Source organism: Andrena cerasifolii, chromosome 6 (assembly GCF_050908995.1).
Source record: "Andrena cerasifolii isolate SP2316 chromosome 6, iyAndCera1_principal, whole genome shotgun sequence".
Lineage (NCBI taxonomy): Eukaryota > Metazoa > Arthropoda > Insecta > Hymenoptera > Andrenidae > Andrena > Andrena cerasifolii.
This window is the reverse complement of record NC_135123.1, coordinates 9,267,508-9,282,508: the sequence shown is the minus strand read 5'-3', so window position 1 is coordinate 9,282,508 and position 15,001 is coordinate 9,267,508. Positions and strand designations below refer to the sequence as shown.

At 43.4% G+C, this 15,001-nt stretch overlaps 3 protein-coding genes across 17 annotated transcripts in view; 1 reads left to right on the top strand and 2 right to left on the bottom strand.

The window, feature by feature from the left end:
* Positions 1–2,619, bottom strand: part of Polo (Serine/threonine-protein kinase polo) — a 3,876-nt gene extending 1,257 nt beyond the window's left edge. The window contains exons 1-6 of the mRNA XM_076814380.1: positions 2,341–2,619; positions 1,723–1,947; positions 1,431–1,648; positions 1,063–1,358; positions 684–980; positions 30–430 (exon numbers count right to left, since the gene is read on the bottom strand). Coding sequence (XP_076670495.1) covers positions 30–430; positions 684–980; positions 1,063–1,358; positions 1,431–1,648; positions 1,723–1,947; positions 2,341–2,433 — 1,530 coding nt within the window. The 5' untranslated portion in view covers positions 2,434–2,619. The remainder of the gene's footprint in view (positions 1–29; positions 431–683; positions 981–1,062; positions 1,359–1,430; positions 1,649–1,722; positions 1,948–2,340) is intronic.
* Positions 1–10,421, top strand: part of LOC143369916 (uncharacterized) — a 24,954-nt gene extending 14,533 nt beyond the window's left edge. The window contains exons 1-11 of one of the 11 annotated variants that reach the window (XR_013085525.1): positions 2,928–3,085; positions 3,486–3,595; positions 3,659–3,808; positions 3,882–4,106; positions 4,496–4,687; positions 4,923–5,091; positions 5,171–5,285; positions 5,548–5,685; positions 6,218–6,259; positions 8,699–9,351; positions 10,051–10,421. Coding sequence is in view for 9 of the 11 variants with exons in the window: in XM_076814399.1 (XP_076670514.1) it covers positions 3,498–3,595; positions 3,659–3,808; positions 3,882–4,106; positions 4,496–4,687; positions 4,923–5,091; positions 5,171–5,285; positions 5,548–5,685; positions 6,218–6,259; positions 6,848–6,894 (1,176 nt within the window). In the remaining 2 variants the exon portion in view is untranslated. Of the gene's footprint in view, positions 1–2,924; positions 3,086–3,485; positions 3,596–3,658; positions 3,809–3,881; positions 4,107–4,495; positions 4,688–4,922; positions 5,092–5,170; positions 5,286–5,547; positions 5,686–6,217; positions 6,260–6,847; positions 8,278–8,698; positions 9,968–10,050 lie in introns of those variants that run through there. The other 10 variants (XR_013085524.1, XM_076814401.1, XM_076814403.1 and 7 more) reach the window with 10 other exon arrangements.
* On the bottom strand, positions 10,305–15,001 carry LOC143369914 (uncharacterized). Of its 5 annotated transcripts, none has more exons than XM_076814395.1 (7): positions 14,354–15,001; positions 13,412–13,709; positions 12,534–12,981; positions 11,638–11,694; positions 11,454–11,581; positions 11,168–11,364; positions 10,305–11,096 (listed from the first exon to the last, which is right to left on the bottom strand). In XM_076814395.1, exons 2-7 carry the CDS (start codon positions 13,649–13,651, stop codon positions 11,018–11,020), a joined length of 1,149 nt encoding a protein of 382 aa, XP_076670510.1. In that variant the 5' UTR covers positions 13,652–13,709; positions 14,354–15,001; the 3' UTR covers positions 10,305–11,017. The 5 variants fall into 5 exon arrangements, with proteins under 5 accessions (XP_076670510.1, XP_076670509.1, XP_076670508.1 ...); XM_076814394.1 differs by having other exon boundaries at positions 12,459–12,981; positions 14,354–15,000; XM_076814393.1 differs by having other exon boundaries at positions 12,405–12,981; positions 13,412–13,672; positions 14,354–14,997.

Below are 15,001 nucleotides of genomic sequence, written 5' to 3'. Positions count from 1 at the left end.
CAAAACAGCCACCGAATTGCCCGACTTACTTGCACCGTTCCGTTAGTCAGTTGCATGACCACCGCGCTCTGTGTTCTGAACCACTGGTGCATGTACGGTATCCTGGACATCGCGTCGCATGGTTTCACGGCCGCGGAGCTTCCAGCTTTCATCAAATGTTCCTTCATGTATTTCAGAAAGAAGTTCATCAGCTTCATCTTTTTCTCCAACTCGGTCGGGTATTCCTTGACGGTGTAGTAAAGCTCGTTCCCCTCGCGATTGATATAGTGTATATTGAAACAGTTGGCGAGCATTATTAGCCGGGTGCCATCGTTGTACATCACGCCCACTCCATCGTCAGAAAGCTGGTACCCGAAGCCGTACTTGTCCGAATAGTCCACCCATTTGCTTATCCATATTACAGGCTGGGCGGCGGGATCCGTCATCTCATCTGTAGAATTGGAACATTTATGTATTTGCTACTTACAGGAAAGGAATTGAGGAAAGAACGGTAACGTGTTAATTGCGCGATCGGTTATTGGACGAATAGAGAAACAGGAGAGGGATGAGACTCGTGCCTGAGGTTTCCGTATAAATCGGACGGGATCTTGAGTGCTCTGCGTCGGAAAGTAACTTTCATTAGTACGGGCGTTAATTTCCATGCGCGACGAGATAATAAATAGTCAATCCCAGGGCGATCGTACCTGCCGACACCGCTGTCTCTCTACTTGGCTTAGCCTTTAATACCGCAGCCAGCTGCTCTCTTAACGTCTGAAGCATCTTCTTAATGTCCAGATTCAATTTCTGAACTTCGTTCGCCGCGTCCGCAGGCTTTGTCTTGCGCGCTGGGCTGTTAGGCACTCGGAATATGAAGTCCTGGCCCTCTCCACCTACGTTAGTGCTCATCTCCGACAGCGGTTTACGTTGATTGTGCATCTCCAACATGTCCAGGCGAGGTGCCATCGTTAAACACGAAAGTGGAAGACTAATCGGCATGTAACCTGCGGGATTACAAGGCAATCGTTAGTTGAATATCGTAACGACGGTGCTGCGGTGGCTAGGAGATTGCTTTCCGATCTTTACCACAAGTGAAGAATGGATCTTTGATTAATTTGCTTATGGACGGGCGTTTGGATGGATTCCCTTGCAACATATTAGATATCATGTTCATTGAGATTGTATTGATGTGTGTAGGAATCTTGTACTGGACTTGCTTAATTCTAGCGTAGGTCTCCCTTAAACTAGACGTTTCGAATGGAGGTTTGCCTACTAGTAAAGTATACATGATGCACCCGATACTCCATATGTCAACTTCGTAGGAATGGCCAGCCTTGGTTAGTATTTCTGGCGCTATGTAGTTAGGAGTACCGCAGAGTGTCCTGTTAACAGAGAGTGAAGCCATGAAACCATTACAATCGTTAAATGCGCAAACGCGTCGAAGGTACAATTACTTTTTCCGTTCGCCTTCGTGCTCCAGTCTAGTGGCCAGTCCGAAGTCACCGATCTTAACTTGCAGATCGTCGCTCAGGAACAAGTTACCTAACTTAAGATCTCTGTGAATTATTTTATTCTGATGCAAGTAATTCACGCCGTCCAAGATCTGTTTCATGTAATATCTGGTCTCACATTCCGTTAATGCTTTCCTGCGTTTGTGCAACTCCATCATCGACTGGAAAGTACAACGGCCATTTTAGCAAAGCGTGCGCTTTTACAGGAGTTTGACGTATCATAAAACCTGTTTACCCTTTTGCGGCACAATTCAAGGATAATATACACGTTCTGCGGATCATCGAAGAACCCATAGAAGCCGACTACATTTTTATGATTCAAAGTCTGGTGGATGGAGATCTCTTGCGTCATTTTCTCCCTGTGGTTGCTTTTAGTAATTTGCGACTTTGGCACTATCTTCCCGGCGTATACACGGTGCGACTTTGATTCTCTGATCTCGTAACATTTCGCAAAGCCTCCCTATAAACAGAGCGCAGGTGGAAATTGAGTCTGTGTCCACGGAAGAGGACTGAAATCCGAGTATATCCACGGACGAGAAACTCTTCGACCCATTGCACACCCAAGGAGGAGTACATATTGCTGTGAACTAATATAATTCGAGTTCACATATTCCATGTTAAGTACCGAATGAATATAACATCGGTATAAGGGGGAAAAAAATTCAGATTTCGCGTGAAATATTTTATGCAGAAAATTTCCGTTCAATTTCCAATGAATGAAGCAACAAGTACTACAAGCTCTACATAGAGGAAAGAAGCATCAGCAGAAAAATTCGCGTTTGGTTCGGATCGGGCTTTCGAGGTGAGCACAGCTCGAACGAGGAAGAAAAAAAACGACAGCGAGCACGTTCACCTTTCCAAAAAAACGGCCCTTGATATAACTCTTCCCCGAATTCACATCGTGTATCACGTCGGGAATAATGCATTCCTTCTCGTCTTTCGACATCTCGTGCTATTTCCCTCGTCCGTAATTCGGCGGCGCGTGAAACGGTGAACTCAAGCTGCCTCTGGTCAATATCAAGCTCGTACGTTGCTTAAGCACTCTCGAAGAAACGTATATTCACCGCCAACTTTCTTCGGAAATACAAACTGCTGTTTTTGTCTCGCGGAAGACAAGCAACGGATTACAAAATTTAAATCCCAGCCTCTCGACCAATCAACTGTTTTGCCGCGCTTCTTGCCAATCCTGCTGATCTTTATTCCCTATACGGGAGAGCCCACGGCGATAAATGTCCCTAAATCTCTCGTGGTCTTCGACTGTCGATAGGGAACGGAAATACCGATTCGATGCTGGCGGCGAAATAATTACCCGCAGCGTTATCATACTTCTTTGGCAATTTCAAATCGTGGGCGTGAAAGTCACGCCGAAAATCACGCTATAGATCTTCGAGTCGTGGGCGTGGAAATCTGCGGGATTGATGGGTTTCATGGAAACAAGCCTTTAGTCGGAGGATATCCGGTATCGCTGGTGTGGTAATTTAAGTCGCGAGATGGTCGATGCTTCTCTTTCCGGGTGCCGGCGTCCATTTTCTTTGTTGGCTTGTGTAAGATTGGTGTGTCTCTCATTCATGAACGGTGCGTTTGCCGACGAGTGAAGCGTAAGTAGTTTTTGCTGATGTGCTAGTGCGACTGACGTTTGGTTTGTTGCGCGGTTTATATAACATTCTTAATTTATACACGGGGAGAATAAGAAGAGGGGAAAGCTTCCTGGGCTTGATTTACGATTTAGGATAGCGTCTATAGGATGTTTGCAGGAGGTGAAACGGGGAGCAGCCCTTTTCTAAATTAAACCGTTCTCAGTGGTGGGGAAGGAATATCGTATTTCCTAATCTTTTCATAGTTTAATAAAACAGTATCCACCTTCCCTCTGATAAGTTATTTATAATTGTCACGAAAATTTTTAGAAGCCATTCTGTACGCATTCTTCTTGTTCGCGAGTAAATGTGGAGCACTATAGATCGCGCGACGTCTGTGTTTACCCCTGTCACGGATTTCTAGGTACATCGATAAATGGAGGGGGCACCAGCCAGCAGAGGTGGATTCCGTGGCGGTCGTGGTGGCCCAGGCGGTCCCATGAGGGGACGTGGCAGCTTCGGAGATAGAGGGAGGTACGAAGTCTCTATTGAGAGAACAATGCACTCCAATAAGAGTATATAACATGTAACTTTAAGGTTTCTGCATAGGGGCGGACCTCCGAGAGGAGGCATGATGAGAGGTGGTCGTGGTAATGGACCCGGAGGTGGCATGAGAGGCGGACCCCCTGGAATGAGGGGAAGAGGCGGGCCTCCTAGAGGCGGTCGCGGTGGACATTTTCCCCCAGGGTACTATGCAATATAGTATTTACGTACGGCGTTGTGTAATTACCTCATTTGACTCTTTTACTAATCTATTTAGGCGTTTCAGGGGTCCACCGGAGCCAGGAATGTCCAGTGGACCTGGCGGTGGTGGGCCACCCCCACCGGGGATGGGAGGACCTCCGCGCGGGGGCAGCAGAGGTGGAGCGAGCAGCAGTTTCCGTGCCAGAGGCAGGGGCGACTTTGGCAGAGGAGACAGCCGTGGAGGTAGCAATAATTTCCGTGGACGAGGTGGCATGGACAGGAACAGTAGAGGTGGATCCAGGTACGACTCTTAATTGCGATTGAGCTTCTATATACGAACTAGCTTAAAGTACCCTGCATTGCCTGGGTTAAACTTTGATTACCACATAGTATCAAGGGGGTGAAATAGGGGGAAGGGTATGGATGTCTAGATTTCATGGTAGCCTATATGTTCTACAGGGTTTAAAGAATAATTACGCAATATTTGATCCAGATCGGTTAAAAAAATCGGGATAAAAAGTATCCTATATGTTATTTCCGATCCTAGACTACGTGTATACAAAATTTCAGAAAAATCCGTTGTATAGTTACGATGTGATTGAGTAATATACATACAAACATCCAAACACACTTTCGCATTTATTATATTACTAGGATGACTATGGTATTAACGCAATAAATAATTGCTAGGGGTGGCTCCAGCAGAGGTGGTTTAGGAGGTAGGGGTGGCTTCGGAGATCGCGGAGGCAGAGGGGGCAGCGGTCGTGGTGGTCCATCCAAACGGGGAGGCGGACCGCCCGGCTCCAGCGGGCCCTCCAAGAGACCGAGATTCGACCAGCCGTCTTCGCAACCTGCGAATGGCTATGCTACTCAACCACCGAGGTAATTGTCTTCGGGTACAATTCTGTTTGGGAGACCCCGAATGAGGGGAAGTTTAAACTTATAAAATGTGTAGAAATTGTGCATAAAATTCCTCCCACCGATTAACCGAGAGCTGTTGCATCGACGAAATTTGTCTCTAGATATTACCTCGCGGATATACTTATTACCGTACAGTTTGTATACTAACGGCTGGTCCCGTTTAAATAAATTATAATAATAAGAGATTGTGATACAGCCAAGGCGGGTACGGTGGAGGCACTAGCAATACCTACGGCGGGGGCCAACAGCAGCCACAGCAGCAAGCAGTTGGATATGGCGGTGGCTACGGATCGCAGAACTATACTCAGTCGTCGTACCAGGGCTACGAGAGTTACCAACAGCCTCCAGATTACGGCCAGACAGCTGTGAGCTAATTTACATATTTAATTTGAAGCCATTTGGTCGCTTGATCGCGCCTAAAACAACAGTTGCATTTCTGTCCAGGGCTATCCGTCGTCCGGAGCTGCTGATAATAGGTATGGCGGAGCACCCGCTGTTCCAGCTACAGGAGCTTTCAGTACCGGAGATCCCTACAGTTATGGCAAAGCACCACCATCAGGTTGGTATAGTACGATAGTACAGGCTGATAGAATAATTGCACAGCGAATGGTGGAGATCGGGAAGCGCGGGAAAGGAGACTGGCTCGCGTTACGCATGACACGCCATGCGATGAGGGATTATGCTTTGTACTAGAATCACTGTAAATTACTTTGCTATAAGGAGATCAAGGAATTCCTGATGCTCTTGCGCGTGAGGTGCGGAGGGAGAACGTGGTTTCTCGAGTGCGGCGATTTAATTAATGTAATATACTGCGTGCGCAGCCAATTACCAGCAGGAGGCAGTGGCAGCATTAGCAGGGGGTGGGGGTGCAGATTATGCCCCTGCTAATCCCTACGATGACCAATCTTCTAATCCCACTTCTATGACCAACAGAGGTGGTTACTCGACGCAACCTTATGGTTAGTTCTTTCGTTCGACACCACATTTCACATCACCATTAATAATCTCCTCCTCGAGTCCTTATTGAGGAGCCTAGAAAAGGGGGAGAGCAAAGGGGAATAAAGAGCCTCCACGTCCTGCCTTTATGCTTTCGAATTGTTGCACCGCGCGCAATGCTCGAATGTGAATCGATTTAGACGAGAAACGCTTTATGTTACGAATGCATCGCTCAAACCTCCGCGAGGTTCGAAAGAGTTGCGCTCTTTAATTGTTACGGCTAAAAAAAAAAGCAAAAGAATCATTGGGATACCAGCACTGCAGCACTGCCTCCTGCCCTTACTTCACCGCTGAATGACACTCTATCATGAGTTCACCTTGTGCATATTGCGAAAGGCTATTAATGCCGTAGAAAGTTCGGTTTCACCAAGGTAAACGTATGATTAAAATTCTAAATCCATTATGTTAGAGGATACTTCTCCTCTGAGTCATATTTCCTTCGCTTTCGATCACCTTCCATCGGCAACTCATAATCTCCGTTCGTTCTGCTTGCAGATTACTCGAGTCAAGATGGTGTATACGGAAAACAGGATTACGGTAAGTACAAGTCACAATCCAAAAGTACTTTTATCTACTAGAAAGCAGTCTCTTGTCGTACGCGGAATGATTAGGGCCGGTTTCAAACAGAACGATCATATTTCATAGATTAGAGAGACCGAGAACGATTGCAGAACCGAGAACGAAATTGAGACGAGAATTCTCGGCTCGCCGATTCACGAGAAACGGCAGAGACGTACTTAAATGAAACGGAGAGTAAAGCTGTAGGTTTATTTTCACGATACCTTAAAAGAAAAAAAAAAAACTGCAGAGAGTATAAAGAAAAAAATCTTGATTCCGGTTAAGCGAGTTCTATGATTCGAATGAAATGACAGGGATGTAGCTCGTTCGGTGATACGTTTGAGATAATTGCGGTAGGTCTGAAACAAGTTGCATGATAACGGCGGAAAGTGATAGACTACAGAAATGTGTGGAAAAGAAAGAGAGAGAGGTAAACACGTGCATACTCGTCAGTTTCCAATTTGACAGCTAATAGTGCGTATATAAGTGTAGAGTTAAATACAGAATCAAATAATGAAAAATTCTTCTTACGAAGTCATTGAACGGAGGAGCTATGGTTGTTTGCAGGTGGCAGTGCTGGTTACCAAAACGCCCAGTCTCAGCGACGTTATTAAATTACACATTCAACTATTTAATTTTAATATAATTAGATAACACAACTTTTCCAAATTCGAGCGAGAGAGAGGGAGAGAGAGAGAGAGAGAGAGAGCGAGAGAGAGAGAGAAAAGAATCGTTCCTAGCGCGTGAAAAAGTTGGACAAATCGTTATTTGTCGTCGGCAGTCACAAGTATTTTGTACATAATCAATCGAGAGACTCGACTTTTACATTAGAGAAGAAAAATGGAAAGTGATATATATGATGGATCGTAATGGGAATATTCTATTTGTGTTTCTCCTATCTTTGTCGCGCGCATGGAAGGACTTTCATTAAAACTGTTGCGCAGTGGGGCGCGAACGATTGATTACAATGAAAGTATAAATGACACGAGCGTTTTATACTTGACTAGCAGTATAGCACCCTACTTTTGTCATGTCTCGGCTGATAAACTTCGTTTAGGATTAAGTTTAGTTTCCTCGGTGTACAGTCATTCTCAAGCTGATCTACAATTGTGAAATGATTAATAATTAAATCGTAATGTCGTCTTCATTGTAATAGTAAGGGCGAAGATGTTTACGCTATTTGTAAAGTCATTGAACAGTCGATCATTGTGAACACAGCTCAAGTATCACTAAAGAATTACTAGGTGTAGAAAACAAAGCAAAAAAAAATGTCGTACGTTCTGTATAAGAGATATAAAAAAAAAAGAAGAAAAAAAACAAGGAAATAATTATACTTTGTGGTGTTGTTTATCTCGTTTACGTTCAACACGAAACCAAGAGATTTTAATCCGTAATATACTGCCCTTCTGCGCGTCAATAGTGCGACCAACAATTCCTGGCAGTCTCACGATACAATAAAAGAATCCTATCGTTGCGACATTTACATTACGTGTCTTTTTAATGTAGAGTCTGCGTAGACACTGCTCAGAGGTGACAGGCTTTTCATTTCGACGCTGTATTTTAGAGACCCAATTCGAAAGGCACTCGAATTGGCATTGCATATTTGGTAGAAATGTCACACCGGCAGAGACAATCAGAATGGAGTAACAGCGACTCGCAATAATAGATATCTGTATCGAATTGAGAGTAAGAGAGAGAGAGAGAGAAAAAAGAGAAGAGCAGTGTAATCATCCAAAGTTCTACGAGCAGCTAATGAGAAACTTGTCCCAGCCAATCGTGTACATTAGAGTACGAAGCTATTACGTAGGGCAAGCAGTGAGATCTTATATCCCCCTTTATTATATAAAATAACTATACGATTATCTAAACTGTACTAAAGTCATTGTCGTCAGCATAGTGAATAGTAAATGGATTTAACATTGTAAGTCATAGAGTAACGATCGAAATGAAAACAAGCATTGAAACAAAGAACCGTAAAAAAAAAAATAACACAAAAACACGATAATCTTTCACATTTATTATTTCCTTACCTTCAACATATGAGAGATTATGGACTGAAACGTAATGAAATCTGAGAATGAAAACCAGCAACTGCCGTAGGAAACCAGATGTGCACTAAAACGATCCCAACTTAAAAGAACACAGAGTATTTGCGTGACTAACGTAGGTATGAGCCTTTATTAAAACAATGATACTTGACCTATTCGCGGAGCGAGCTTTCTTTGTAACTTGCCGAATGAAAAAAAAAAAAAGAAGCGACAAAAAGCAAAAGACGAGAAGAGATTATTTAATAATTTTTTTTGTCTTGTATATAGTCACTTTGCATTCGGAATTAGATATCGTTGATGTGTGACAGTGTTGGTGGAAAGTTCTAGGTGTATAAAAAAATTTGACAAAAAAACCAAGTTTATTTCACAGGCGTAGCAACAACCTGAGATACTTAGGGAACAGAATGAAAGAAAGAGAGAGAAATACCTTCCCTCCGTTGCCAGCAAGGACATACCGATTCTGAATAAACAATGCAAATATTATGCGAGATAAAAAAATGACGACTGTACAATAAGAGTTTATAATTGACCGATGGGCACAGGTACCGCTATTAAATGAACTCTAGAAAACTGTTATATTTCTTCTTTTAGAGTATCATAGTATCTTTCATTAACTAGAATCCTTTATTTGATTTTTTCAAGAGTTTCATCTATAACCGAATAGTATTTGATATTTTTTATGGTGCACCTAATTTTTTTCCATTCAAAACTTCGTCACGATTCTTTTCGATGTAAATAGTGCGCATCAGTAAATTTGTTGTTTTCCAAGTTACTATCTGAGAAATTTAGTCACGCTTTGTGTACATGGTATAAAGAGAGAGAGAGAGAGAGAGAGATAGAGAGAAAGGGAGAGACAATTGCGTTTTTAATAAACAAAAACAAAAAGAACGAACGAAATGCTAGAGAAATCATGGAAAGACACGCAAGAGTTAACATATAAAAAAAAAACAATCTATGCTAACATGTATTACGCTCATATATATTAAAAGACAAATGCTCGAGTAAACCTCAACCCATATCCAGGTGAGTAAATATAAATCTATCCGTTTTTTATAAAGAAAAGAAAGCTATCGAATCATAATGTATGCAAAAAGAAATGTTAGCAAGGGTAACGAATACATCTATCCTGCATCTATCGAGTGTAAAGTGGGATTGTTAAAAAGTAAACTACGCACAGGGCTGTTTCGCTACGTGGTAAAACGTGTTGCTTTTGATTAGGGATTCGAGCAAATGATACTCGCTTTCATTTCCACCGGCCTTGAGGATAAACAAATAGCCGCATCCCATAGGTAAAGGAAACGGTGTGCTTCGACAAGCAATTCATCTTCCTTTCGTTAACTTTGAACCGCTTTATACCTGCGATACCTGCAGTATTATATATATATATATATGTATATATATGATAGTAACAATGAAGGTAACAATTGAGAGAGACTATTTGAAATTTTTTTAAAAGAGTATATAGTATTCCATATAAACCATGTATGATTTTATCACGACCTTATCGTAAGGCAAGAAAGAGGGGAAGAAATGTACCGAATGCCAACGAAAAGAAATCCGAGCACAAAATGTTTTTCAATAACGATAAAATACGATATGATCGAAGTATTGAGTCGAGTATAAGCGCGTTAGACAATAGGTATAAAGTTATCTGTAAGATCTCATTATCTCTGTTGTACCGTCTGCTCTTCTTCTCTAATTTGGTATTATTCATTTCTATAGGCTGATAACAACTGTCCTGTGAGATACATGGTCACTACCATTCAAGCAACGTCTGCCACATGACTGGCATTCAACAAGAGGATTCAAGTGCCTTTTACTTGCCGACGGGGGAATATCGCGAGAAAGTATCGCCAAAGTAGTAACGCTGTACTTTGCACACACGTTCCCAGAGACTGAATTTTCATCGAATTTACGAGTCTAGTAATTAGCTGTGATAGAAGGTAATAAGAATGTATAATCTCACGAAGCGTAGCTTCTCTTTTACTCCGTTTATTCAGATTTTGTTCGACATTAACATTGAATATAAACATTGTAAACAATATGAAAAAAAATGTACAAAAATGAAAAATATAGTCTATTTGAAATCTTTACTACTATAATCTTAAAAAGTATTTTTTTTTTAACAGCACGTAAACATTAGTTTAGGATCGAAATACAGTAACGCAGTAACGTGCACTAATCTTACTGACTGCTCTTAAAACGTAACATCACATCTGTAACTCCTGTTTAGCCGTCGAACTAAAATGCTAAACGTACGACGCCGGATGCAATTTCTGTGATCCCTTACGAACAACCATAAGTATAAAAATATGTACCGATTATTTACAACTTAGCAGTATTCTTTTGTACAGCTCCTTACTCATTATGTGTCTTTAATGCAACTGTACATAACATTGGAACTTACGTGACAAAAACAGAGATCAGCGCCTCCGTAGATGCGAATTGAACGAAAACTATTTTGCACAAAAGGACGATGTAAACAATGACTGTACATGTACGCGTGACTCGATGATTCCTTGAGTTTCATTATCACTCGTTTCGCGAACCTCGACTATAAAACTAGAATCCTAATCGGTTCGTTCGACTAACATAAATGTATCGTTTGATCCTTTCAACGCTTCGAAATGAACCGCTCTTCTGCGATCTTTCATGGCACAACTTCTACCGTTTACTTATATCGTAAGCTTTATCGCTGACGCCATTTACGGGTATTGGAGAGAAGTACCAGCTGCACGTAACTGTGTCCTTCTCGCATGTTTATTAATCTGAAAGGTTCCAGTTGTTTCACATTGAAATTACACGAGCGAAAATCGATAAGAGGCCAACGGCTTCCTACCTGTTTCTCTCCTGCTGCTGTATGTGCACTCTGTCGCCCCTCTGCAACGGGGTGATCACGCTCGTGTAGCACGATACTTCCGTGGCCGACACGGAGGACGCGGTAGAACATTTCACGAGCTTCTGCGTGGCCGACTTGCCTTCCGAGCTCAACAATATCCAGTAGGAGTAGTTAGTTGGCTCGCCGAAATAAAAGATCTGAAAGGCAAAACAGCGTGAATACGCGAGTTGCAATTATATAATATTAAATTGAATCAAATTAAATTATATTATTTAAGCTCCATCACCTGCACTGAAATCATGTATAAACCTGTAGTTGTGACTTCGATAGATTTTTTGTCTTCCACCAAGTGGAATTTATTTAGGCTGTACTGAGTATTGTTTTTAGCACTCTTCACCCATGGCCCGATGTAAACTGAAATTAATCATTACGTTACCGCTAAACCGGATATTATACTCCGTGTTACGTACATGTATCCGTGACGTGCTGTTCGGGAATCGCCCCGACGAATGTCGCCACCAAGGGTCCTGAAAAACATAGAAAGTACGTTTGTAACCTTTACTGTATTAAATTTCTCAACTACAGTAAACTCTCGTTATGAGTTCATCTCAACTATGCGCTAAGCGTTCATCGAATCCTTCGATCGAGCGAGCGCGAGTGGACGAAAGGCTCGACAAAAAGTTACCGTCAGCTACGAAAAAGAGAAGGCATGATACTTTCTCTTTCGCGTGCCTACGCTGTGTCTCTTGCGCCATCGGCAGCTCGGAATTGTCGACGCTATACGTTAAGCGCTTCCCGCTAGCTCCGAGCCCATAGCGAGAGTGTACTGTATATAATAAAATGCATGATAACTTCCACAAATGGTTAATCGGTGTCACTGAGCCTGCAAACTCATACAGGGTGGCCCAACAAGAAACGAGACACGTTACCCTCGATTCGTATTAATCCATTCGGCGTGGAATACTTAGAAGCGATAAGATTCAACAGCAAAGGAATTAAGTGCCCGTTTTTTGCTGACCACTCTGCGTGTAAGGGGACCTCAAATCCAACCTGCACATCTTGCCACTTTTCCAATTCGGTAATTTCAATTGATATTAGAACATAATTCTGCAAATTGTAATCTCTGATATCATTACCGCATAAAAGCTTTTGCCCAGGTGAAATTTGAATGCCCCTTCTGCGCGTGACGACGCTGCTCACAATGGGAAACACATGCCAACTAAATAATACTAGATACCCAATCGCCTGCGACTGCGTTTGGGCTGCCTTTTGCTCTTTCCCCGTTTTTTACCTCTTCCCTCGTCCCGCCTCGACCTGCCAGAGCGTGGCCCTCGCCAAATATCTAAATCGTCAACGTCATAGTCACCGTCATTGTCGTCGTCAGCGTCTTTGCCCTGATCCGACCGCGTGCCGCTTCTCTCAGTCGCGTTTTGCTTCTCTACCGTAAGTATCGCTCTCTCGATTCGTAAATTCGCTTCGTCCATCTCGCCGAGGCTCTGGTTCTCCTCCAAATTAATCAACGACTGTTTCGAGATCGCAGTCAGATTGCCATCCTCTTTCGAGCTCCCGACTGGACCGAAATGCGGGGTCACGTAGGCGTACGAGTTTCCGTTGGCCGCGTCACGAGTACCGTCGAGCCTCTCGAGGTCTCTCAACACCGACGGTGACGCTCCATCTAGGATTCGCCTCGCGTCGTCCACGTTCCTCTTCTCCAGGAACTTGCCCGATCGGTGCATCCACGCTCGGTTCAAGCTTCTGTTCAGCCTGTCGTACTTGGACATCAGCAGCAGTAAGTTCACGTTCACGGATTGCACCTAAAAGCATTCGCGAGCTTAGAAAAGGAAATGGAAACAAAGTGGCGCGTCGAAAGTTTGAAAATGGCGCCACACAGTCTCTGTGTCAACGCCCGCTTGACACTTAAATTCGATGTGCAAGGCAACAGTAATATAATCTTTAATAGAATGGTAATATACCGAGTGTCTCAAAATGCACGATACGAATGTTGAATAAGTAACTTCTTTTGAACGAGCGAATCGAAAACGGAGGATAGAATTTTTATTATTTTCAGTGCGGTCTATTTTTAAATGACGCGGGGCGCACTCGACTGGGAAGTCAAAAGAGACACTGCGCGTAACTTTTAAACCGATTATGTAGAGCGGTATGGGAACGTACATCAATCCAACGTTTTTTTATTTTACCAATAAAAGTGTATTCGAGTACCCGGTATGTTCGATGAGTACGTACCTGTACTTGTAAGGCCCGCACTTCCCTTCTGAGGTGGGACAGCACGACAGCCAGCGCGATCATGAAAAGGAAGAGGATGATCCCGCGTGATCTTTGGAACACCTTCGATTTCTTCACGTTCGACACGGTCACGTTCATATCGACGTTCCACTCGATAAAACGCGTCGCAGCTTTCGATGTATTAACGATTTGCGGATCGATGTCGCTTTGTACATGTTCCATTTTGATTCTGGTGGCCATCGATCGTGCAATCGCTGCTGACTAGTTTCAAAATTATTATATCACATTAATGAATGCCCTGCAACACAATATTCCCCATTATAGCTTCGCCTCCAATCCAACTGTTCATTATCATCCTCGGCAGGATAACACTTTCCCGCTGATCTCACACAGAGATAAATACCAACGCTTATCGATGGTCGTTAAAGCAGTCGATAAATCATTTTTTCACGTCACGTGTACCACGTGCTTGAGTTTACAGCGTGGCCCAGTGAAAGGATACAACGGGATCGCTAACACAACTACATTCCCCGATACAATGCAGTTATCGAAAGGCTCGGAGACGTACTAAACAGTCTCGAACGAAGAGAAGTGCATATAAGGCTACTTCAATTCGTCATGTGCATCTAACATCGCTGACTCGTCTATTCCAACCCTGCGTAGATGTGTCACAGGCGGAATCAAAGAAATGTAACAGTGTCGCGATGATTGTAACTTTATCAGATTAAACTTGAAGCCTCGATGCTTCGTAAGTGGTTCCACATTTTTCTTTTCTTTCATTATGAAACCCGCAAAACGCGGAAGCCGAACAGACGACACGTCTGACCCATAATGGAATCTTACGCGAGGCAGAGTTTTGTCATTCTTTGATCGTGGATTTCCAGGGGGATCGATCAGCCGTGGAGAAATGGTTGAAGGTGTTATTAATAGAATCTTGCTTACCTGAGTGACATCTCCCTCGGTTCTCCATAGAGTGGGGGGGGAGAAGGGTGACCGCGAGAGTGCAACAGGTGAGAATAATTGATTCGCGAATCGATCGCCGCGTGGACAGCGTCGTCGAGACTGCCCCTACGGTCTTACACGACGCCGTACCGTACCATCTTTTGTTTACCCATGCACCTCGCCTGGTCAAGCGTCTCCCAGCGTCTCGACGACTCCAACGACCGGTTTGGCTGCTCCTCGCGCGAGCGCTGCCAACATTCAGCCACCAAGGGACTATCTCCACCGCTCTTTCTTCCTCGCGCCCCTTCCTGCCGCGTTCCCTCTTTCTCCGTCAGGCCCTCACGAATAATTTACACGTTTTACGGTAACATAACATCGTTCGGCTTCGAGGTTATGGAAAACGAGCGGTTTTTATAGGACGGAACCGGGGGACTAGGAGCTTCCTGTTTGGAAATAATTGATAAGTTTATTTATAAACTTATATTTCCTGTATTCGCAACTCTTGTTATCGGTAGAATTTTAGATGCAGTCGAAGAGATAAGGACAAAGTTGTGTCTTCTCTTGGGGTTTGTGGGAATATCGAGAAAGAAATAGTGAAATGGAGGGTTTCGATGCTCGTGAGTCGTTCTGGATTCCGTGCTGGGACTG